The following is a 26,711-nucleotide window of genomic DNA, read 5'->3' on the forward strand; positions in this document are numbered from 1 at the left end:
AGAGGAATTGTGTTGGAGAATCAGTAATAATACAAGCAAGGATTACAGAGGAATTGTGTTGGAGAATCAGTAATAATACAAGCAAGGATTACAGAGGAATTGTGATGGAGAATCAGTAATAATACAAACAAGGATTACAGAGGAATTGTGTTGGAGAATCAGTAATAATACAAACAAGGATTACAGAGGAATTGTGTTGGAGAATCAGTAATCATACAAGCAAGAATTACAGAGGAATTGTGTTGGAGAATCAGTAATCATACAAGAATGAATTACAGAGGAATTGTGTTGGAGAATCAGTAATAATACAAGCAAGGATTACAGAGGAATTGTAGTAGAGAATCAGTAATCATACAAGCAAGGGTTAGAGAGGAATTGTATGAGAGAATCAGTAAAAATACAAGCAAGAATATTTAGGAATTGTACTGGAGAATCAGTAATAATACAAACAAAATTAGAAAAAAATCGTAATGGATAATCAGTAACAATACAAGCAAGGATTACAGAGGAATTGTGTTAGAGAATCAGTAATAATAAAAGCAAGAATTACAGAGGAATTGTATAAAAGAATCAGTAACATACAAGCAAGTATTACCGAGGAATTTTGTGGGAGAATCAGTAATCATACAAGTAATAATTACAAAAAAATTGTTCTAGAGAAATAGTTATCATACAAGCAAGGAATATTTAGAATTGTACTGGAGAATCAGTAATCATACAAGCAAGGATTATAGAGGAATTGGGTTGCAGAATCAGTAATCATACAAGCAAGAATTACAGAGGAATAGTGTTGGAAAATCAGTAATCATACAAGCAAGGATTGCAGAGGAATTGTGTTGGAGAATCAGTAATCATACAAGAAAGGAATATTTAGGAACTGTATTGGAGAATCAGTAATAATACAAGCAAGGTTAAGAGAGGAATTGTGATGGAGAATCAGTAATAATAAAAGAAATGATAACTGAGGAATTGAGTTGGAGAATCAGTAATCATACAAGCAAGAATAACAAAGGAATAGTGTTGGAGAATCAGTAATAATACAAGCAAGGATTATAGAGGAATTGTACGAGAGAATCAGTAATCATGCAAGCAAGAAATATTGAATAATTGTACTGGAGAATGAGTAATCATACAAGAAAGAGTACAGAGGAATTGTACTAGAGAATCAGTAATAATACAAGCAAAAATTAGAAAAAAATTGTGATGGATAATCAGCAACAATACAAGCAAGGATTGCAGAGGAATTGTGTTAGAGAATCAGTAATAATACAAGCAAGAATTAAAAAGGAATTGTATTAGAGAATTAGTTATCATAGAAGCAAGGAATATTTAGGAATTACCCTGGAGAATCAGTAATCATTACTGATTACAGAGGAATTGTACTAGAGAATGAGTAACATACAAGCAAGAATTACAAAGCAATTGTGTTGGAGAATAAGTAATCATACAAGCAATAATTACAGAGGAATTGTTCTAGAGAAATATTTTCACACAAGTAAGGAATATTTAGAATTGCACTAATGAATCAGTAATGATACAAGCAAGGATTAGAGAGGAATTGTGTTGGAAAATCAGTAATCATACAAGCAAGGATTATAGAGGAATTGTACGAGAGAATAAGAAATCATACAAGGAAGGATTACAGAGGAATTGTACTAAAGAATCAGTAACATACAAGCAAGTATTACCGAGCAATTTTGTTGGAGAATCAGTAATCATACAAGGAAGGATTACAGAGGAATTGTACTAAAGAATCAGTAACATACAAGCAAGTATTACCGAGCAATTTTGTTGGAGAATCAGTAATCATACAAGTAATAATTACAGAAAAATTGTTCTAGAGAAATAGTTATCATACAAGTAAAAAATATTTATAATTGCACTGGAGAATCAGTAATCATACAAAGAATAATTACAGAAGAATTGTACTAGAAAATTAGTAATCGTCAAGCAAGGATTAGAGTGGAATTGTACTAGAGAATCAGTAATCACACAAGCAAGGAATATTTAGGAATTGTACTGGAGAATCAGTAATCATACAAGTAATAATTACAGAAAAATTGTGTTGGAGAATCAGTAATCATACAAGCAAGAATTATAGAAAAATAGTGTTGATGAATCAATAATCATACAAGCGAGGATTACAGAGGAATTGTGTTGGAGAATCAGTAATAATACAAGTAAGGATTACAGAGTAATGGTACTAGAGAATCAGTAATCATACAAGGAAGGAATATTGAGTAATTTTACTGGAGAATCAGTAATGATACAAGCAAAAAATATTTATGAATTACACTGGAGAATCAGTAATAATACAAGAAAGAGTACAGAGGAATTGTACTAGAGAATCAGTAATCATACAAGCAAAAATTACAGACGAATTGTGTTGGAGAATCAGGAATAATATAAGCAAGGATTACAGAGGAATTGGGTATTGCACTGGAGAATGAGTAATAATACAAGAACGAATTACAGAGGAATTGTGTTGGAGAATGAGTAATAATACAAGAGAGAATTACAGAGGAATTGTGTTGGAGAATCAGTAATCATAGAAGCAAAGATTACAGAAAAATTGTGTTGGACAATGAGAAATCATACAAGTAAGAATTACAGAGGAATAGTGTTGGAGAATCAGTAATCATATGGATGAGGATTATAGAGGAATTGTACGAGAGAATCAGTAATCATACAAGTAAAAGATATTGAGTAATTGTACTGGAGAATCAGTAAAAATACAAAAAAGGATGACAGAGGAATTGCACCAGAGAATCCGTAAACATACACGCAAGAATTAGAGACGAATTGTGTTGGAGAATCAGTAATAATTCAAGCAAGTATTACAGAGGAATTGTGTTGGAGAATCAGTAATCATACAATCAAGAATTACACAGAAATTGTGTTGGAGAATCAGTAATCTAATGATAGAAACAATAATTACAGAGGAATTGTACAAGAAAATTAGTAATCATACAAGGAAGGATTACAGAGGAATTGTACTAGAGGATCAGTAATCATACAAGCAAGGATTACAGAGGAATTGTTCTAGAGAAATATTTATCACACACGTAAGGATTAGAGAGGAATTGTTCTAGAGAAATATTTATCACACAAGTAAGGAATATTTAGAATTGCACAAATGAATCAGTAACCATACAAGCAAGGATTACAGAGTAATTGTGTTGGAGAATCAGTAACCATACAAGCAAGGATTAGAGAGTAATTGTGTTGGAGAATCAGTAATCATACAAGCAAGGATTATAGAGAAATTGTAGGAGAGAATAAGTAATCATACAAGCAAGGATTACAGAGGAATTGTTCTAGAGAATCAGTAATATACAAGCAAGGATTACCGAGCAATTGTGTTGGAAAATCAGTAATCATAAAAGGAATAATTAGAGAGGAATTGTTCTAGAGGAATAGTTATCATCTAAGAAAGGAATATTGAGTAATTGTACTGGAGAATCAGTAATAATACAAGAAAGGATTACAGAGGAATTGTACTAGAGAATCAGTAATCATAGAAGCAAGAATTACAGAGGAATAGTACTAGATAATGAGTAAGCAAGGAATATTGAGTAATTGTACTGGAGAAGGAGTGAGGATACAAGCAAGGAATATTTAGAAATTGCATTGGAGAATCAGTAATAATACAAAAAAAAATACAGAGGAATTGTACTAGAAAATCAGTAATCATAAAGCAACAATTAGAGACGAATTGTGTTGGAGAATCAGTAATAATACAAGCAAGGATTACAGTGGAATTGTGTTGGAGAATCAGTAATAATACAAGCAAGGATTATAGAAAAATTGTGTTGGAGAATGAGTAACAATATATAGAAAAATTGTGTTGGAGAATCAGTGATCATACAAACAATAATTATAGAGGAATTGTACTAGAGAATAAGTACTTATACAAGCAAGGAATATTGAGTAATTATACTGGAGAATCAGTAATAATACAAGAAAGGATTAGAGAGAAATTGTGATGGAGAATCAGTAATCTAACAAGCAAGAATTACAGAGGAATTGTACTAGAGAATTAGTTATTATACAAGCAAGGAATATTGAGTAATTGTACTGGAGAATCAGTAATAATACAAGAAAGGATTACAGAGGAATTGTACTAGAGAATCAGTAATCATAGAAGCAAGAATTACAGAGGAATAGTACTAGAGAATGAGTAACCATACAAGTAAGGAATATTTAGGAATTGTACTGGAGAATCAGTAATAATACAAGCAAGGAATAGAGAAGAATTGTGATGGAGTATCAGTAATAATACAAGCAAGAATTACAGAAGAATTGTACTAGAGAATGAATAGTCATACAAGCTAGGATTATAGAGGAATTGTACGAGAGAATAAATAATCATACAAGTAAGGGTTATAGAGGAATTGTACGAGAGAATCAGTAATCATACAAGTAAGGGTTATAGAGGAATTGTACTGAAGAATCAGTAATAATACAAGCAAAAATTAGAAAAAAATTGTGATGGATAATCAGCAACAATACAAGCAAGGATTGCAGAGGAATTGTGTTAGAGAATCAGTAATAATACAAGCAAGAATTAAAAAGGAATTGTATTAGAGAATTAGTTATCATAGAAGCAAGGAATATTTAGGAATTACCCTGGAGAATCAGTAATCATTACTGATTACAAAGGAATTGTACTAGAGAATGAGTAACATACAAGCAAGAATTACAAAGCAATTGTGTTGGAGAATAAGTAATCATACAAGCAATAATTACAGAGGAATTGTTCTAGAGAAATATTTTCACACAAGTAAGGAATATTTAGAATTGCACTAATGAATCAGTAATGATACAAGCAAGGATTATAGAGGAATTGTACGAGAGAATAAGAAATCATACAAGGAAGGATTACAGAGGAATTGTACTAAAGAATCAGTAACATACAAGCAAGTATTACCGAGCAATTGTGTTGGAGAATCAGTAATCATACAAGTAATAATTACAGAAAAATTGTTCTAGAGAAATAGTTATCATACAAGTAAAAAATATTTTTAATTGCACTGGAGAATCAGTAATCATACAAAGAATAATTACAGAAGAATTGTACTAGAAAATTAGTAATCGTCAAGCAAGGATTAGAGTGGAATTGTACTAGAGAATCAGTAATCACACAAGCAGGGAATATTTAGGAATTGTACTGGAGAATCAGTAATCATACAACCAAGGATTACAGATGAATTGTGTTGGAGAATCAGTAATCATACAAGCAAGAATTACAGAGGAATAGTGTTGATGAATCAATAATCATACAAGCGAGGATTACAGAGGAATTGTGTTGGAGAATCAGTAATCATACAAATAAGGATTACAGAGGAATGGTTCTAGAGAATCAGTAATCATACAAGGAAGGAATATTGAGTAATTTTACTGGAGAATCAGTAATGATACAAGCAAGGAATATTTATGAATTACACTGGAGAATCAGTAATAATACAAGAAAGGAGTACAGAGGAATTGTACTAGAGAATCAGTAATCATACAAGCAAAAATTACAGACGAATTGTGTTGGAGAATGAGTAATCATACAAGCAAGGATTATAGAGGAATTGGGTTGCAGAATCAGTTATCATACAAGCAAGAATTACACAGGAATAGTGTTGGAAAATCAGTAATCATAGAAGCAAGGATTACAGAGGAATTGTGATGGAGAATCAGTAATCATACAAGAAAGGAATATTTAGGAACTGTATTGGAGAATCAGTAATAATAAAAGAAAGGATAACAGAGGAATTGTGTTGGAGAATCAGTAATCATACAAGCAAGAATTACAAAGGAATAGTGTTGGAGAATCAGTAATAATACAAGTAAGGAATATAGAGGATTTGTACGAGAGAATCAGTAATCATGCAAGCAAGAAATATTGAATAATTGTACTGGAGATTCACTAATCATACAAGAAAGGAATATTTAGGAATTGCACTGGAGAATCAGTAATAATTCAAGAAAGGATTACAGAGAAATTGTACTAGAGAATCATTAATCATGCAAGCAAGAATTACAGACGAATTGTGTTGGAGAATCATTAATCATACAAGCAAGAATTACAGACGAATTATGTTGGAGAATCAGTAATAATACAAGGAAAGAATACAGAGGAATTGTTTTGGATAATCAGTAATCTTACAAACAAGAATTACAGAGGAATTGTACTAGAGAATTTGTAATCATACAAGCAAGAATTACAGACAAATTGTGTTGGAGAATCAGTAATATTACGAGCAAGGATTAGAGAGGAATTGTGATGGAGAATTAGTAATAATACAAGCAAGGATTAGTGAGGAATTGTGAGAGAGAATCAGTAATAATACAAGTAAGGATTACAGAAAAATTGTACTACAGAATCAGTAAGTTACAAGCAAGGATAACAGAGGAATTGAGTTGGAGAATCAGAAATCATACAAGCAATTTTTACATAGGAATTGTGCTAGAGAATTAGTAATCATACAAGCAAGCAATATTTAGGAATTGCACTGGAGAATCAGTAGTCATACAAGCAACGATTACAGAGGAATTGTGTTGGAGAATCAGTAATCATACAAGCAAGAATTACAAAGGAATAGTTTTGGAGAATCATTAATCATGCAAGCAAGGAATATTGAATAATTGTACTAGAGAATGAGTAATCATACAAGGAAGGAATATTTAGGAATTACACTGGAGAATCAGTAATAATTCAAGAAATGATTACAGAGAAATTGTACTAGAGAATCATTAATCATACAAGCAAGAATTACACACGAATTGTGTTGGAGAATAATTAATCGTACAAGCAAGACTTACAGACGAATTATGTTGGAGAATTAGTAATAATACAATGAAGGATTACAGAGGAATTGTGTTGGAGAATCAATAATAATACAAGCAAGGATTACAGAGGATTTATAGTAGAGAATCAGTAATCATACAAGCAAGGAATTCTGAGGAATTGTACTGGAAAATCAGTAATCATAGAAGCAAGAATTACAGATGAATTGTACTAGAGAATTAGTAATCATAGAAGCAAGGTTGATAGAGGAATTGTATGAGAGAATCAGGAATAATACAAGAAAGGATTATAGAGAAATTGTTCGAGAAAATCAGTAACATACAAGGAAGGATTAGAGAGGAATTGTTATGGAGAATCAGTAATAATACAAGCGACAATTACAGAGGAATTGTGTTGGAGAATCAGTAATCATTCAAATAAGGAATATTTAGGAATTGCAATGGAGAATCAGTAATCATACAAGCACGGATTACAGAGGAATTGTACTAGAGAATCAGTAACATAGAAGTAAGGATTACAGAGGAATTGTGTTGGAGAATCAATAATAATAGAAGCAAAGGATACTGAGGAATTGTACTGGAGAATGAGTAAAAATACAAGCAAGGATTAGAGAGGAATTGTGATGGAGAATCAGTAATAATACAAACACGGAATACAGAGAAATTGTGTTGGAGAATGAGTAATCATACAATCAAAGATTACAAAGGAATTGTGATAAACAATCAGTAATAATACAAGAAAAGATTAGAGAAGAATTGCACCAGAGAATCAGTAACATACAAGGAAGGATTAGAGAGGATTTGTGATGGAGAATCAGTAATAATACAAGCTAGGATTACAGAGAAATTGTACTAGAGAATCAGTAATCATACAAGCAAGGATTACAGAGGAATTGTGTTGAAGAATCAGTAATAATACAAGCAAGAAGTACAGAGGAATTGTACTAGAGAATCAGTAAAAATACAAGCAAGGATTAGAGAGGAATTGTGATAAAGAATCAGTAATAATACAAACAAGGATTACAGAGGAATTATGTTGAAGAATCAGTAATCATACAAGGAAGAATTATAGAGGAATTGTGTTGGAGAATCAGTAATAATACAAACAAGGAATATTTAGGAATTGCACTGGAGAATGAGTAATCATAGAAGCAAGAATTACAGATGAATTGTACTAGAGAATTAGTAATCATACAAGCAAGGATTAGAGAGGAATTGTATGAAAGAATCAGTAATAATAGAAGTAAGAATTACAGATGAATTGTACTAGAGAATTAGTAACATACAAGGAAGGATTAGAGAGGAATTGTTATGAAGAATCAGTAATCATACTAGCAAAGAATGTTGAGTAATTTTACTGGAGAATGAGTAATCAAACAAGGAAAGATTACAGAGGAATTGTGTTGGAGAATCAGTAATAATACGAGAATGGATTACATAGGAATTGTACTAGAGAATCAGTAATCATACAGAGGAATTGTGTTGGAGAATTAGTAATCATTCAAGGAAGGATTAGAGAGGAATTGTACTGGAGAATCAGTAATCATACAAGCAAAGATTACAGAGGAATTGTGTTGGAGAATCAGTAATAATACAAGCAAGGATTATAGAGGAATTATAGTAGAGAATCAGTAATCATACAAGGAAGGAATTCTGAGGAATTGTACTGGAGAATCAGTAATCATAGAAGTAAGAATTATAGATGAATTGTACTAGAGAATTAGTAATCATACAAGCAAGGATTAGAGAGGAATTGTATGAAAGAATCAGTAATAATAGAAGTAAGAATTACAGATGAATTGTACTAGAGAATTAGTAACATACAAGGAAGGATTAGAGAGGAATTGTTATGAAGAATCAGTAATAATACAAGCAAGAATTACAGAGGAATTGTGTTGGAGAATCAGTAATCATACAAGCAGTAATTACAAAGGAATTGTACTAGAGAATTAGTAATCATAGAAGCAAGGAATATTTAGGAATTGCACTGGAGAATCAGTAATCATACAAGCACGGATAACAGAGGGATTGTACTAGAGAATCAGTAACATAGAAGTAAGGATTACAGAGGAATTGTGTTGGAGAATCAATAATAATACAAGTAAGGAATACTGAGAAATTGTGTTGGAGAATGAGTAATCATACAAGGAAGAATTACAGAGGAATTGTTTGGAGAATCAGTAATCATACAAGCAAGGATTACAGAGGAATTGTGTTGGAGAATCAGTAATCATAGAATCAAAGATTACAGAGGAATTGTGTTGGAGAATGAGTAATAATACAAGAAAAGATTACAGAGGAATTGTACCAGAGAATCTGTAACATACAAGGAAGGATTAAAGAGGAATTGTGATGGAGAATCAGTAATAATACGAACAAGGATTACAGAGGAATTGTGTTGGAGAATCAGTAATCATACAAGGAAGAATTACAGAGGAATTGTGTTGGAGAATCAGTAATAATACAAGCAAGGATTACAGAGGAATTGTGTTGGAGAATCAGTAATTATACAAGCAATAATTAGACAGGAATTGTACTAGAGAATTAGTAATCATACAAGCAAGAATTATACAGGAATTGTATGAGAGAATCAGGAATAATACAAAAAAGGATTACAGAGGAATTGTACGAGAGAATAAGTAACATACAAGGAAGGATTAGAGAGGAAATGTTATGGAGAATCAGTAATAATACAAGCAAGAATTACAGAGGAATTGTGTTGGAGAATCAGTAATCATACAAGTAGTAATTACAAAGGAATTGTACTAGAGAATTAGTAATCATACAAGCAAGGAATATTTAGGAATTGCACTGGAGAATCAGTAATCATACAAGCACGGATAACAGAGGAATTGTACTAGAGAATCAGTAACATAGAAGTAAGGATTACAGAAAAATTGTGTTGGACAATCAATAATAATACAAGTAAGGATACTGAGGAATTGTGTTGGAGAATGAGTAACCATACAAGGATGAATTACAGAGTAATTGTGTTGGAGAATCAGTAATCATAGAAGGAAGAATTACAGAGGAATTGTGTTGGAGAATCAGTAATAATACAAGCAAGGATTACAGAGGAATTGTGTTGGAGAATGAGTAATAATACAAGGAAGGATTAGAGAGGAATTGTGATGGAGAATCAGTAATAATACAAACAAGGATTACTGAGGAATTGTGTTGGAGAATCAGTAATAATACAAACAAGGATTACTGAGGAATTGTGTTGGAGAATCAGTAATCATACAAGGAAGAATTACAGAGGAATTGTGTTGGAGAATCAGTAATCATACAAGAATGAATTACAGTGGAATTGTGTTGGAGAATCAGTAATAATACAAGCAAGGATTACAGAGGAATTGTAGTAGAGAATAAGTAATCATACAAGTAAGGGTTAGAGAGGAATTGTACGAGAGAATCAGTAAAAATACAAGCAAGAATATTTAGGAATTGTACTGGAGAATCAGTAATAATACAAACAAAAATTAGAAAAAATCGTAATGGATAATCAGTAACAATACAAGCAAGGATTGCAGAGGAATTGTGTTAGAGAATCAGTAATAATAAAAGCAAGAATTACAGAGGAATTGTATAAAAGAATCAGTAACATACAAGCAAGTATTACCGAGGAATTTTGTGGGAGAATCATTAATCATACTAGTAATAATTACAAAAAAATTGTTCTAGAGAAATAGTTATCATACAAGCAAGGAATATTTAGAATTGTACTGGAGAATCAGTAATCATACAAGCAAGGATTATAGAGGAATTGGGTTGCAGAAGCAGTTATCATACAAGCAAGAATTACAGAGGAATAGTGTTGGAAAATCAGTAATCATACAAGCAAGGATTGCAGAGGAATTGTGTTGGAGAATCAGTAATCATACAAGAAAGGAATATTTAGGAACTGTATTGGAGAATCAGTAATAATACAAGCAAGGTTAAGAGAGGAATTGTGATGGAGAATCAGTAATAATAAAAGAAATGATAACTGAGGAATTGAGTTGGAGAATCAGTAATCATACAAGCAAGAATAACAAAGGAATAGTGTTGGAGAATCAGTAATAATACAAGCAAGGATTATAGAGGAATTGTACGAGAGAATCAGTAATCATGCAAGCAAGAAATATTGAATAATTGTACTGGAGAATGAGTAATCATACAAGCAAGGAATATTTAGGAATTGCACTGGAGAATCAGTAATAATTCAAGAAATGATTACAGAGAAATTGTACTAGAGAATCATTAATCATACAAGCAAGAATTACACACGAATTGTGTTGGAGAATAATTAATCGTACAAGCAAGACTTACAGACGAATTATGTTGGAGAATCAGTAATAATACAATGAAGGATTACAGAGGAATTGTGTTGGAGAATCAATAATAATACAAGCAAGGATTACAGAGGATTTATAGTAGAGAATCAGTAATCATACAAGCAAGGAATTCTGAGGAATTGTACTGGAAAATCAGTAATCATAGAAGCAAGAATTACAGATGAATTGTACTAGAGAATTAGTAATCATAGAAGCAAGGTTGATAGAGGAATTGTATGAGAGAATCAGGAATAATACAAGAAAGGATTACAGAGAAATTGTACGAGAAAATCAGTAACATACAAGGAAGGATTAGAGAGGAATTGTTATGGAGAATCAGTAATAATACAAGCAACAATTACAGAGGAATTGTGTTGGAGAATCAGTAATCATTCAAATAAGGAATATTTAGGAATTGCAATGGAGAATCAGTAATCATACAAGCACGGATTACAGAGGAATTGTACTAGAGAATCAGTAACATAGAAGTAAGGATTACAGAGGAATTGTGTTGGAGAATCAATAATAATAGAAGCAAGGGATACTGAGGAATTGTACTGGAGAATGAGTAAAAATACAAGCAAGGATTAGAGAGGAATTGTGATGGAGAATCAGTAATAATACAAACACGGAATACAGAGAAATTGTGTTGGAGAATGAGTAATCATACAATCAAAGATTACAAAGGAATTGTGATAAACAATCAGTAATAATACAAGAAAAGATTAGAGAAGAATTGCACCAGAGAATCAGTAACATACAAGGAAGGATTAGAGAGGATTTGTGATGGAGAATCAGTAATAATACAAGCTAGGATTACAGAGAAATTGTACTAGAGAATCAGTAATCATACAAGCAAGGATTACAGAGGAATTGTGTTGAAGAATCAGTAATCATACAAGCAGTAATTAGAAAGGAATTGTACTAGAGAATTAGTAATCATACAAGCAAGGAATATTTAGGAATTGCACTGGAGAATCAGTAATCATACAAGCACGGATAACAGAGGAATTGTACTAGAGAATCAGTAACATAGAAGTAAGGATTACAGAAAAATTGTGTTGGACAATCAATAATAATACAAGTAAGGAATCCTGAGGAATTGTGTTGGAGAATGAGTAACCATACAAGGAAGAATTACAGAGTAATTGTGTTGGAGAATCAGTAATCATAGAAGGAAGAATTACAGAGGAATTGTGTTGGAGAATCAGTAATAATACAAGCAAGGATTACAGAGGAATTGTGTTGGAGAATGAGTAATAATACAAGAAAAGATTACAGAGGAATTGTACCAGAGAATCTGTAACATACAAGGAAGGATTAGAGAGGAATTGTGATGGAGAATCAGTAATAATACAAACACGGAATACAGAGAAATTGTGTTGGAGAATGAGTAATCATACAATCAAAGATTACAAAGGAATTGTGATAAACAATCAGTAATAATACAAGAAAAGATTAGAAAAGAATTGCACCAGAGAATCAGTAACATACAAGGAAAGATTAGAGAGGATTTGTGATGGAGAATCAGTAATAATACAAGCTAGGATTACAGAGAAATTGTACTAGAGAATCAGTAATCATACAAGCAAGGATTACAGAGGAATTGTGTTGAAGAATCAGTAATAATACAAGCAAGAAGTACAGAGGAATTGTACTAGAGAATTAGTAAAAATACAAGCAAGGATTAGAGAGGAATTGTGATAAAGAATCAGTAATAATACAAACAAGGATTACAGAGGAATTATGTTGGAGAATCAGTAATCATACAAGGAAGAATTACAGAGGAATTGTGTTGGAGAATGAGTAATGATACAAGGAAGGCTTAGAGAGGAATTGTGATGGAGAATCAGTAATCATACAAGAAAAGATTACAAAGGAATTGTACGAGAGAATCAGTAACATACAAGGAAGGCTTAGAGAGGAATTGTGATGGAGAATCAGTAATAATACAAACAAGGAATATTTAGGAATTGCACTGGAGAATGAGTAATCATAGAAGCAAGAATTACAGATGAATTGTACTAGAGAATTAGTAATCATAGAAGCAAGGTTGATAGAGGAATTGTATGAGAGAATCAGGAATAATACAAGAAAGGATTACAGAGAAATTGTACGAGAAAATCAGTAACATACAAGGAAGGATTAGAGAGGAATTGTTATGGAGAATCAGTAATAATACAAGCAACAATTACAGAGGAATTGTGTTGGAGAATCAGTAATCATTCAAATAAGGAATATTTAGGAATTGCAATGGAGAATCAGTAATCATACAAGCACGGATTACAGAGGAATTGTACTAGAGAATCAGTAACATAGAAGTAAGGATTACAGAGGAATTGTGTTGGAGAATCAATAATAATAGAAGCAAGGGATACTGAGGAATTGTACTGGAGAATGAGTAAAAATACAAGCAAGGATTAGAGAGGAATTGTGATGGAGAATCAGTAATAATACAAACACGGAATACAGAGAAATTGTGTTGGAGAATGAGTAATCATACAATCAAAGATTACAAAGGAATTGTGATAAACAATCAGTAATAATACAAGAAAAGATTAGAAAAGAATTGCACCAGAGAATCAGTAACATACAAGGAAAGATTAGAGAGGATTTGTGATGGAGAATCAGTAATAATACAAGCTAGGATTACAGAGAAATTGTACTAGAGAATCAGTAATCATACAAGCAAGGATTACAGAGGAATTGTGTTGAAGAATCAGTAATAATACAAGCAAGAAGTACAGAGGAATTGTACTAGAGAATCAGTAAAAATACAAGCAAGGATTAGAGAGGAATTGTGATAAAGAATCAGTAATAATACAAACAAGGATTACAGAGGAATTATGTTGGAGAATCAGTAATCATACAAGGAAGAATTACAGAGGAATTGTGTTGGAGAATGAGTAATGATACAAGGAAGGATTACAGAGGAATTGTGTTTGAGAATCAGTAATCATACAAGAAAAGATTACAAAGGAATTGTACCAGAGAATCAGTAACATACAAGGAAGGCTTAGAGAGGAATTGTGATGGAGAATCAGTAATAATACAAACAAGGAATATTTAGGAATTGCACTGGAGAATGAGTAATCATAAAAGCAAGAATTACAGAGGAATTGTACTAGAGAATTAGTAATCATACAAGCAAGGATTATTGAGGAATTGTATGAGAGAATCAGTAATCATACTAGCAAAGAATGTTGAGTAATTTTACTGGAGAATGAGTAATCAAACAAGGAAAGGTTACAGAGGAATTGTGTTGGAGAATCAGTAATAATACGAGAATGGATTACACAGGAATTGTACTAGAGAATCAGTAATCATACAGAGGAATTGTGTTGGAGAATTAGTAATCATTCAAGGAAGGATTAGAGAGGAATTGTACTGGAGAATCAGTAATCATACAAGCAAAGATTACAGAGGAATTGTGTTGGAGAATCAGTAATAATACAAGCAAGGATTATAGAGGAATTATAGTAGAGAATCAGTAATCATACAAAGAAGGAATTCTGAGGAATTGTACTGGAGAATCAGTAATCATAGAAGTAAGAATTATAGATGAATTGTACTAGAGAATTAGTAATCATACAAGCAAGGATTAGAGAGGAATTGTATGAAAGAATCAGTAATAATAGAAGTAAGAATTACAGATGAATTGTACTAGAGAATTAGTAACATACAAGGAAGGATTAGAGAGGAATTGTTATGGAGAATCAGTAATAATACAAGCAAGAATTACAGAGGAATTGTGTTGGAGAATCAGTAATCATACAAGCAGTAATTACAAAGGAATTGTACTAGAGAATTAGTAATCATACAAGCAAGGAATATTTAGGAATTGCACTGGAGAATCAGTAATCATACAAGCACGGATAACAGAGGGATTGTACTAGAGAATCAGTAACATAGAAGTAAGGATTACAGAGGAATTGTGTTGGAGAATCAATAATAATACAAGTAAGGAATACTGAGAAATTGTGTTGGAGAATGAGTAATCATACAAGGAAGAATTACAGAGGAATTGTTTGGAGAATCAGTAATCATACAAGCAAGGATTACAGAGGAATTGTGTTGGAGAATCAGTAATCATAGAATCAAAGATTACAGAGGAATTGTGTTGGAGAATGAGTAATAATACAAGAAAAGATTACAGAGGAATTGTACCAGAGAATCTGTAACATACAAGGAAGGATTAAAGAGTTATTGTGATGGAGAATCAGTAATAATACAAACAAGGATTACAGAGGAATTGTGTTGGAGAATCAGTAATCATACAAGGAAGAATTACAGAGGAATTGTGTTGGAGAATCAGTAATAATACAAGCAAGGATTACAGAGGAATTGTGTTGGAGAATCAGTAATTATACAAGCAATAATTAGAGAGGAATTGTACTAGAGAATTAGTAATCATACAAGCAAGAATTATACAGGAATTGTATGAGAGAATCAGGAATAATACAAAAAAGGATTACAGAGGAATTGTACGAGAGAATAAGTAACATACAAGGAAGGATTAGAGAGGAATTGTTTGGAGAATCAGTAATAATACAAGCAAGAATTACAGAGGAATTGTGTTGGAGAATCAGTAATCATACAAGCAGTAATTACAAAGGAATTGTACTAGAGAATTAGTAATCATACAAGCAAGGAATATTTAGGAATTGCACTGGAGAATCAGTAATCATACAAGCACGGATAACAGAGAAATTGTACTAGAGAATCAGTAACATAGAAGTAAGGATTACAGAAAAATTGTGTTGGACAATCAATAATAATACAAGTAAGGAATACTGAGGAATTGTGTTGGAGAATGAGTAACCATACAAGGAAGAATTACAGAGGAATTGTGTTGGAGAATCAGTAATAATACAAGCAAGGATTACAGAGGAATTGTGTTGGAGAATGAGTAATAATACAAGAAAAGATTACAGAGGAATTGTACCAGAGAATCTGTAACATACAAGGAAGGATTAGAGAGGAATTGTGATGGAGAATCAGTAATAATACAAACAAGGATTACTGAGGAATTGTGTTGGAGAATCAGTAATCATACAAGGAAGAATTACAGAGGAATTGTGTTGGAGAATCAGTAATCATACAAGAATGAATTACAGTGGAATTGTGTTGGAGAATCAGTAATAATACAAGCAAGGATTACAGAGGAATTGTGTTGGAGAATCAGTAATAATACAAGCAAGAATTACAGTGGAATTGTGTTGGAGTATCAGTAATAATAGAAGCAAAAATTATAGAGGAATTGTGATGGAGAATCAGTAATTATACAAGCAATAATTAGAGAGGAATTGTACTAGAGAATCAGTAATCATACAAGCAAGGAACATTTAGGAATTGCACTTGAGAATCAGTAATCATACAAGCAATAATTACAGAGGAATTGTACTAAAGAATTAGTAATCATACAAGCAAGGAATATTTAGGAATTGCACTGGAGAATCAGTAATCATACAAGGAAAGATTAGAGAGGAATTGTGTTGAAGAATCAGTAATAATACGAGAAAGGATTACACAGGAATTGTACTAGAGAATGAGTAATCATACAGAGGAATTGTGTTGGAGAATCAGTAATGATACAAGAAAGGATTACAGAGGAATTGTACGAGAGAATCAGTAACATACAAGTAAGGATTACAGAGGAATTGTGTTGGAGAATCAATAATAATACAAGCAAGGATTACAGAGGAATTGTGTTGGAGAATCAGTAATCATAGAAGCAATATTTACAGAGGAATTGTACTAGAGAATTAGTAATCATACAAGGAAGGATTAGAGAGGGATTGTACTGGAGAATCAGTAATCATACAAGCAAGGAATATTTAGGAATTGAACTGGGGAATCAGTAATGATACAAGCAAAGATTACAGAGGAATTGTGTTGGAGAATCAGTAATAATACAAGCAAGGATTATAGAGGAATTATAGTAGAGAATCAGTAATCATACAAGCAAGGAATTATGAGGAATTGTACTGGAGAATCAGTAATCATAGAAGTAAGGATTACAGATGAATTGTACTAGACAATTAGTAATCATACAAGCAAGGATTAGAGAGGAATTGTATGAGAGAATCAGTAATAATACAAGCAAGGAATACTGAGTAATTGTACTGGAGAATCAGTAAAAATACAAGCAAGGATTAGAGAGGAATTGTCATGGAGAATCAGTAATAATACGAACACGGAATACAGAGGAATTGTGTTGGAGAATGAGTAATCATACAAGGAAGAATTACAGAGGAATTGTGTTGGAGAATCAGTAATAATACAATTAAGGATTATAGAGGAATTGTGTTGGAGAATCAGTAATCATACAAGCAATGATTACAGAGGAATTGTGTTGGAGAATCAGTAATAATACAAGAAAAGATTACAGAGGAATTGTACCAGAGAATCAGTAACATACAAGGAATGATTAGAGAGGAATTGTGATGGAGAATCAGTAATAATACAAGAAAGGATTATAGAGAAATTGTACTAGAGAATCAGTAATCATACAAGCAAGGATTACAGATGAATTGTGTTGAAGTATCAGTAATAATAAAAGAAAAAATTACAGAGGAATTGTGTTTTGAATCAGTAATCATACAAGCAATAATTATAGAGGAATTGTACTGGAGAATCAGTAAAAATACAAGCAAGGATTAGAGTAGAATTGTGATGGAGAATCAGTAATAATACAAACAAGGATTACAGAGGAATTGTGTTGGAGAATCAGTAATCATTTAAGGAAGAATTACAGAGGAATTGTGTTGGAGAATCAGTAATCATACAAGGAAGAATTACATAGGAATTGTGTTGGAAAATCAGTAATAATACAAGGAAGAATTACATAGGAATTGTGTTGGAAAATCAGTAATAATACAAGGAAGGATTACAGAGGAATTGTGTTGGAGAATCAGTAATCATACAAGCAAGGATTATAGAGGAATTGTGTTGGAGAATCAGTAATCATACAACCAATAATTAGAGAGGAATTGCACTGGAGAATCAGTAATCATACAACAGGGATTATAGAGGAATTGTATGAGAGAATCACTAATCATGCAAGCAAGGAATATTGAGTAATTATACTGGAGAATCAGTAATCATAGAAGGAAAAATTACAAAGAAATTGTGTTGGAGAATCAGTTATAATACGAGAAAGGATTACACAGGAATTGTACTAGAGAATCAGTAATCATACAGAGGAATTGTGTTGGAGAATCAGTAACGATACAAGAAAGGATTACACAGGAATTGTACGAGAGAATCAGTAACATGCAAGTAAGGATTACAGAGGAGTTGTACGAGAGAATCAGTAACATGCAAGGAAGGATTACAGAGGAATTGAGTTGGAGAATCAATAATAATACAAGCAAGGAATATTTAGGAATTGAAGTGGGGAATCAGTAATCATACAAGCCAAGATTACAGAGGAATTGTGTTGGAGAATCAGTAATAATACAAGCAAGGATTACAGAGGAATTGTACTAGAGAATCAGTAATCATACAAGCAAAGATTACAGACGAACTGTGTTGGAGAATCGCTTTAATTTTTTAGAAGTGTCTGTGAAAATTATGTGAAGAAGATGCGTAATCAAATTCTAAGAAGCGAAATTATGAAGGTGAAAATAGAAATTTTAAGCCAGAGTGGGAGGATGATTTTGTATTCACTGTTAAAGGAAGTAAAACTTTGTGTCTTATTAGCAATGTGTTAGTCAGTCATTAAAAGTCAGTAATTTGAAACGCTAATAATTGTGAAATTAATCACAAAAACGTTTCGACTGATTACCTACCTAAATCAGAATTACCGAAAAACAAGTTAACTGTGTTAAAATCATCACTAAATAATCACCAGACACTGTTGACAACGTTCGGTAAGGTAGTTGATGCAATGAGTGATTATAGTTTTCTTATATCATGAAATATTGTTTGTGCCAAACGCCCACATTTTGGTGATGAATTTGTTTAGAAGAATATAGCTGAAGTTCTTGCAGTGTTAGATCCAAATAGCACAAAACTTCAGCGACTAATAGCATCAACACATACCTCACACCACATTAGAGAGAGACGTACCTCCCAGATCAGTGTTGATGTTGTAGGCAAAATGATTTAAAGAATTCCCTTGCATTCAACTTAGCCCTTAATGAATAAACAGACATACAAGACAACCCACAACTAGTGATATTTGTTTGTTATGTTTCTGCTGATTTAACTGTGAAAGAAGAAATGTTGGACTTAGTGGCAATAAAAGAAACAACTCGTGGTGTTGACATTAAAAATGCGCTAGACAGAGCCTCAATAAATGCTGATATTCCACTAGATAAACTTGTCAGTGTTGCAACAGATGGAGCACCTGCAATGGTGGGGAAAAATGCAGGATTAATTGCACTTATGAAAAGTGATCCTAGCTTTCCAGAGTTTCTCCCTGTTCATTGCATTATTTATCGTAAACACCTGGCACCCAGATACTTCAAATATAAAGATATTATGAAATTTGTTCTTGAAATTGTGAATTTCATACGAGTAAATGGGTAGATCCACCGACAATTTAAAATATTATTGAAGAACTGGAGCTTGAAGATAAACCCTGTAATGTCTCTTTGTACTGCTTTGTGAGGTGGCTGTCAACCACCAATGTCTTAAATAGGTTTGTGTATATGTTGGAGTCTATTATTACTTTTCTTGATGAAGAGATTCTATCTTCAACTGGGAAATGATGAATGGATGTAAGATCTAATGCTACTTACCGATATAATAAATGATCTACAAACTCTCAACTTGTCAATCCAGGGGAAGGATAAGATTGTTTCTGACCTTACTCCGACAAATTTCAGCTTTCAGAATAAAATAAGACTTTTTCCAAAAGACATTGTTAAGAAACTTCAGTTACTTTCCCAGTCTCAAAAGAACAGTAAATACATTTCCTGATATTGATATAAAAGACCACAAACTGGAAGAATACAAAGATAAGTTATGAGGAATGCTTGATAATTTCCAAGACAGGTTTGAGGACTTGCAGAAGCTTAAGCCCTGCTTTGTCTTTCTTGTAAATCCATTCATGGTTGATGTGATCAAAGATGGTTATCCAGTTCTCAAACCTCTGGTTGCAGAATCATATGCTGTGGAAATGGAACTAATTGAACTACAGGAGGACCTGGATCTAAAGATGATCCATAAATCCCATTCTACAATTGAGTTCTGGAAGCAAGTTTCAGAAATAAAATATAATGAACTGAAGAAAACCAGTGTGCGACTCAATTTTCAGCACAACATACTGCTGTGAATCACTGTACTCTGTAATGAAGTTTGTGAATTCGAAGCTTCGTGCAATTCTTACAAATCAACACCTGACGGAACTAATTTGTACAGCCTTAACAACATATCAGCCGGAATTTCAATGACTCACAACCAAGATGGAAACTCACAAGATCTCTTCTAGCAATAAACAGCCTGATAATTGTATCAATGTCTGTGTCTGAAAATATTATAATAAGACTAAAATTTTGTAAGGCAGTATCTGATTAAAATATCTATAATTTTATTGTTTAACATATTTTCCTACATGTTTTGACCAGATATTTACTAAGACAAATAAATATCATTAAATATATCTGTTTTTCCCCTTTTATTTTTCCTTTTGACAGTCTCATTTGATGTTAATAAAATGTAAATTTGCATATTTTTCTTAGATGTTTCCATAGACCCATATTAAATACCCCCAATATAGTTAAAACAATAATCAGCCAGAAATTTTGAAAACATTTTGCATATATACGCATGTACTTTGTGATTATTGAAACTAATACAAATTAACAGTTTAAAAACTACATAAGTGAATAAATATTATTATGTATTTCTTAATATTTATGTAACAATAAAATGTGTGTGTAAAATCTGTTCATGTCTTATGGCTCTCAAACAAGTTTATCGTATGTGGCTCTTACGTCAAGCAAGTTTGGCCACCCCAAAAATAAACCAATTCTTTGTGACTTACATCACTGTTCAAAATTATAATCTCATCTTTAGCCAACTTCACAACAATTTAACAATTTAGAGCTTGGTTCAGGCATTCCAACTCCTTACAGATTATTAAAAACCTGTTCACTAACCAGTGCTTACATCTCAGTAAGCTAACACAAAAAGATCATTTATATTTGTATTTCCAACATATATGCAACACACTAATGTATTGACCAGGTCAAATATCCCTTTATATTTAAGGTACAACCACCTCTAGTTTAAAACTGCCACCTAGAAAGAAATGCCAGTTTGTAGTACTCATGTCCACAAGGGCTTCATCTAACTTCAAACCAAAGAGCTGGCATAACTGTCAGCCACAGCTAAAAGTAAATGAGATCAACAACATTTGAAATCAAATTTTGGATGTTATAGTCTATAGCTTGGTACACATTTGGCCTCTGCAGTAACAGACCTCACACAAAATATTTATGAAATATAATATTTTAAGAGAAGTTTGAAGTCATCTCATAACGAATCATCTTTCTCTAAATTTATAAACAAATATTTTTCAAAACTGGGCTGTTAAAAACATATTTATAAAGGTAGTGACTAATAAGACCCTAGAAACCGGTCTTGGGCAGTACATAGAGAGCCAATTGTATAGCTTCTGCATGATTACAAACAAATGAACTGTACCTTTTAAACATTAAATAACTAATAATTCTACAAAAGTCCTTATACAATGTTTTCTACCGTATGATTTCTAAATGCCTTCAAATGATAAATATAAAAATTATGTAATACATTTTCTATTGCCCGTCTCCTGTTCGCCTATAATGTTATAAACCGGGTTTCGATACCCGTGGTAAGTTTAGCACAAATTGCTCATTGCGTAGCTCTGTGCTTAACAAACACAACAAAACCAATAAACCACTTATCTGAATTATAAAAGTTTTTAACGGTTAAATTGTTAATTAACAGTTCTCGTAACGAAATTTCAAGTGTCTGAATTCTGACATACGATGAACGTCGGCCCGGTATGGCCAGGTGATTAAGACACTCGACTCGTAATCTGAGAGTCACTGGTTCGAATCTCCGTTACACCAAACATGCTCGTCTTTTCAGCAGTGGGGAAGTTATAATGTTTCGATCAATCTCACTATTTTTTGGTAAAAGAGTAGCTCAAGAGTTGGCGTTGGAGGTGACGATTAACTGTCTTCTCTCTACTCTTACACTCTAAATTAGGGACGACTAGCGCAGATAGCTCTCGTGTAGCTGTGCGCGATATTCAGAAACAAACAAACAAGCTATCTTCAACGAGTTGCACCCTTTCTTTGGATTTTCATAATTGTCAGAGCTGAATTGCCTATATTATTTTTATTAACAGTTACAGACATGACCTACGAGGTGATACGAGTATTTTACTAAAGTTTATTGACAGTAACAGACATGACCTACGAGGTGATATGAGTGTTTTACTAAAGTTTATTAACAGTTATAGATATGACCTACGAGGTGATATGAGTGTTTTACTAAAGTTTATTGACAGTTGCAGACATGACCTACGAGGTAATATGAGTGTTTTACTAAAGTTTATTAACAGTTACAGACATGACCTACGAGATGATACGAGTATTTTACTAAAGTTTATTAACAGTTACAGACATGACCTACGAGATGATACGAGTATTTTACTAAAGTTTATTAACAGTTACAGACATGACCTACGAGATGATACGAGTATTTTACTAAAGTTTATTAACAGTTATATATATGACCTACGAGGTGATATGAGTGTTTTACTAAAGTTTATTGACAGTTGCAGACATGACCTACGAGGTGATATGAGTGTTTTACTAAAGTTTATTAACAGATACAGACATGACCTACGAGATGATACGAGTATTTTACTAAAGTTTATTAACAGTTACAGACATGACCTACGAGATGATACGAGTATTTTACTAAAGTTTATTAACAGTTACAGACATGACCTACGAGATGATACGAGTATTTTACTAAAGTTTATTAACAGTTATAGATATGACCTACGAGGTGATATGAGTATTTTACTAAAGTTTATATTATGTGAAAAAATTAGTTTGTTTTCACTGTATGTTCCTTTAAGACAGCAACATTCGTTTTTTTTCAAAAGTAAAAACTTACCAGATTAGAGTTAGAAGAATAAAATGCTTCCTTAAATTTCGATATCGAAATAACACGATCACATTGTGTGATGTGTTAGACTGTTTCTCTCTCTCGGCCTCTTCTTCCACTTTCTGTAAAACGAATGAGAAATGAAATAAACTGCTTTTTCAGAAAATGCAAACCCGCATTCACCAAACGTATATATCTCTCCTGGTTGGAGAGTATTATGGAAAATCAGTTAATATAATTCAAACAATGTCAAGTTTAAGAACTTCTGAAACATTGTTAGAAATGCAATTATAAAAGGCAACAATATATCCATTAAAACCCATGTTAACATTTCTATGACTATAATTACACAAAGGAAAATAATTTATGTAATATTTGTAATCCTACGGTTTTTACCAAGCTGATACTAGTTATATGAACTACAAGCTACGTTAAGTATGCATGGTGTCGTTCACGAGGGAGGTAATTCTATTACACTAATAGTGCTCTATGTCTCGTAAGATCTAATATTATTCTCACACATTTCACATAAGAGGAAAGAATGCACATTCATGTGTTTGTACATAATGAATTTTGAATGAAATGGAGTTTTAGGTTTAGAAGACACCATAAAAGAATGATAAAAATTATGTTATGTATGGCTAATCTTATCAACATAGTTTGTTCAGAGAAGGGTAAAACAGTAGCATAACACATGATATTGAGTTTAGCATGAACGTAGCAATAGTATGCTGCTAACATAATCTTAATACTTTGTTAAAACCGTCTCATTACGTTCTTAACATAGCCATAATTTGTTTGTTAACACAGTTCCAGTACACTGTTAACACAGTCCTAATGTACATTGTTAAGATAGACCCACTACGTTGTTAACATAGTCCTAATGTACATTGTTAACATAGACCCACTACGTTGTTAACATAGTCCTAATGTATATTGTTAACATAGACTCACTACGTTATTAACATAGTCCTAATGTACATTGCTAACATAGACCCGCTACGTTGTTAACATAGTCCTAATATACATTGTTAACATAAACTCGGTACGTTGTTAATATAGTCTCTTAACACAGATCCAGTACGTTGTTAATATAGTCTCTTAACACAGATCCAGTACGTTGTTAACATAGTCCTAATCTACGTTGTGATTTACTGTTGTCGTATTTAACACGTGACGATTTAGTATAAGAACAGCACCACCTAATGGTCACCTTTAACCTCTCTAAAAGATTAGAAGGAACAGGGTTTCCATTTCTCTCGGCTATTCGGGTCAGAATAATAACTGCTTCATCATATCGTTTCATGGACACAAGCCAGCGAGGAGATTCTGGTAAGAACCTGAAAAAAAAATTGTTGCCATTACATTTTACGTTTAATAACATCATCTATATTACTCAAAGTATGATTTTTAACACTATGTTGCGATAACGCTACAATCAGCTAATTACACTATGTAACACAATTTTTACTTTTTCTTGTTCCTGGGCAGAAAGTGTTATTTCCCAACTGCTTATGTCTAAAGTAAATGGAAAAAAAGACCTATTTTTCTCTTCAAACTTTGCTTTTGTGACCTGGGAGCGTATAACGAAAACGTGATGGGAGACTACATTTGGGCGCTGATACGTGAAAGTGATTTACATTACAGTCACAACTCTCTAAAAACAACTCACTCTAAACATTTTTGTACAACTTCAGTATAAATACATGTAAATCTTGATTCATATGTTGTTTTATTCAGACCTTATGTAAAGGAAAATGTGCATATTTGTCCGTTTTTACATAGAAAATAGGTTAATTTCTAAATTTCATTATCCAGGTCACTAAAGTTTGAAGAGAATAATGGTCATTTTCTGTACTTTTACAATATAAGCAATTAAGAAATAACACATACTATCCAGGAACAACATTTGTGTTACATAGTGTTATATTAATACCGCTGCGGTCAACTTGTCGCAGAAACAAAGAAGAAAGAGAGTAAAAATTAGGAATTTGGTGTGTAGGTGTTGAAACAACACTATGATCCTCCGTCTGTACTTTAAAATAACCAACAGCTAAGACTACATCGCGAATATTTTAGTCGCTTCGTGAAAGTCACTGCAGAGAACGATCAGCTGTATCTTCCATTTTAACAAATTAGCCACTAGATAGAGTGGTTACAATTTCACTACCACTATATAGATAGGGGGTGGGCCGTCTTAGCAACATATAGTTTTGATTTAGTTGTAAAATATATTATCCTTATATCTACTGCTAGTATTGTATCTACGTTTATTGGTTAAAAGTATACAAATAATGAAGCAAGGCTTAAGAATAAATTCATTCGAGACTTAAAAAAACAAACTTTTAATCTTGGTTACCGTACCTCCAGTACAAGAAATAAGGAACACAGAAACACGTGGTGACAATTCCAAGTAACACCCAGTCCCGTAGTAAGAAGGCGAAGAGGGGAAGTGTACACAGGCCTACTGTCCAAGCAATGGAACCAATACTCATGATTTCTGTACGCTTGTCTTTTCCTACTATTTCAAACACTGAAACAAACATTTTATTAATAAACTGATACAGAGAAAAATAATATGAAGATATCAAACAAAGTCCAAAGTCGTTGTAAAGATATGTGGTCAATGTATCGGCTAAATAATCTACATTGGTACCATTTTGTCTTTTGTAAGTTAACACAGAGATGCCAACCATTACGATTTGAGCGTAATCATTATGACTATACGCTCATACAGACAAATATTACGACTTGTTGCAACTCCCAATTATATATATTATATAGGCCTATACAATAAAGTGATAAATTGTTCCCCCAAGGCTTGAAAGGGGTGAAAAAAAATTTCTAGTGAGATACAAATAAAATTTGTTAATAAATAGAAGACACAGTCCAAATGGCTACTTGCTATAATCATGTTTGTGCTTGAAATAATAAAAAAATATTTGTATCTCCGACGTCTACCAATAGTTTGAGTGCAGTGCTTCTCCATACTGGGTATGTGGGAGAATTCATAGTTACGTCATCAGTGCTTGTCAGCCAATCAGCGCTTGCGTAGATGGGTATTTCTCGTTTTCTAAGCGGCATAGAAACACCAATGCGATCGTTCACAAGTTGAAAAAAAGAGGCCTCGTTCATCAGATTGTCTTGTTTCTGGCAAATCTAAAAGGACTAAAACTGTGAAAAGGCTCTGTCTACAATCATTACGCTCAGTCATTTAAAATAGTTGGCATCTCTGTTAACAATGTGTGGGGGTGGTCTAGTAACAAACGTCTCACACTGTAAATCTAATGGTTTCAAGTTGACGTCTCATTGCGCAAAATCGCGCTCTGAGTTTGGGGACGCTATAAAACTGGCATTAAAATAGCCCCCTCTCTCTCTCTCCAGGTGTTTGGGTGTATAAATTTTGTATACCCAGGAGGGTTAGTTACACTAGACCTCTTCCTCCTTCCTTTTCATTGTTAGAGTGGACTTTTTAGTATA

The 26,711-nt window shown here is 32.6% G+C and overlaps 1 protein-coding gene across 1 annotated transcript in view; it reads right to left on the reverse strand.

The window, feature by feature from the left end:
- Positions 1 to 26,711, reverse strand: part of LOC143257133 (organic cation transporter 1-like) — a 119,902-nt gene that overhangs the window by 81,396 nt on the left and 11,795 nt on the right. Inside the window, exons 4-6 of the mRNA XM_076515413.1 lie at positions 25,596 to 25,764; positions 24,445 to 24,571; positions 23,241 to 23,353 (exon numbers count right to left, since the gene is read on the reverse strand). Coding sequence (XP_076371528.1) covers positions 23,241 to 23,353; positions 24,445 to 24,571; positions 25,596 to 25,764 — 409 coding nt within the window. The remainder of the gene's footprint in view (positions 1 to 23,240; positions 23,354 to 24,444; positions 24,572 to 25,595; positions 25,765 to 26,711) is intronic.

The sequence above is a fragment of the Tachypleus tridentatus genome, chromosome 7 (genome assembly GCF_004210375.1).
Source record: "Tachypleus tridentatus isolate NWPU-2018 chromosome 7, ASM421037v1, whole genome shotgun sequence".
Lineage (NCBI taxonomy): Eukaryota > Metazoa > Arthropoda > Merostomata > Xiphosura > Limulidae > Tachypleus > Tachypleus tridentatus.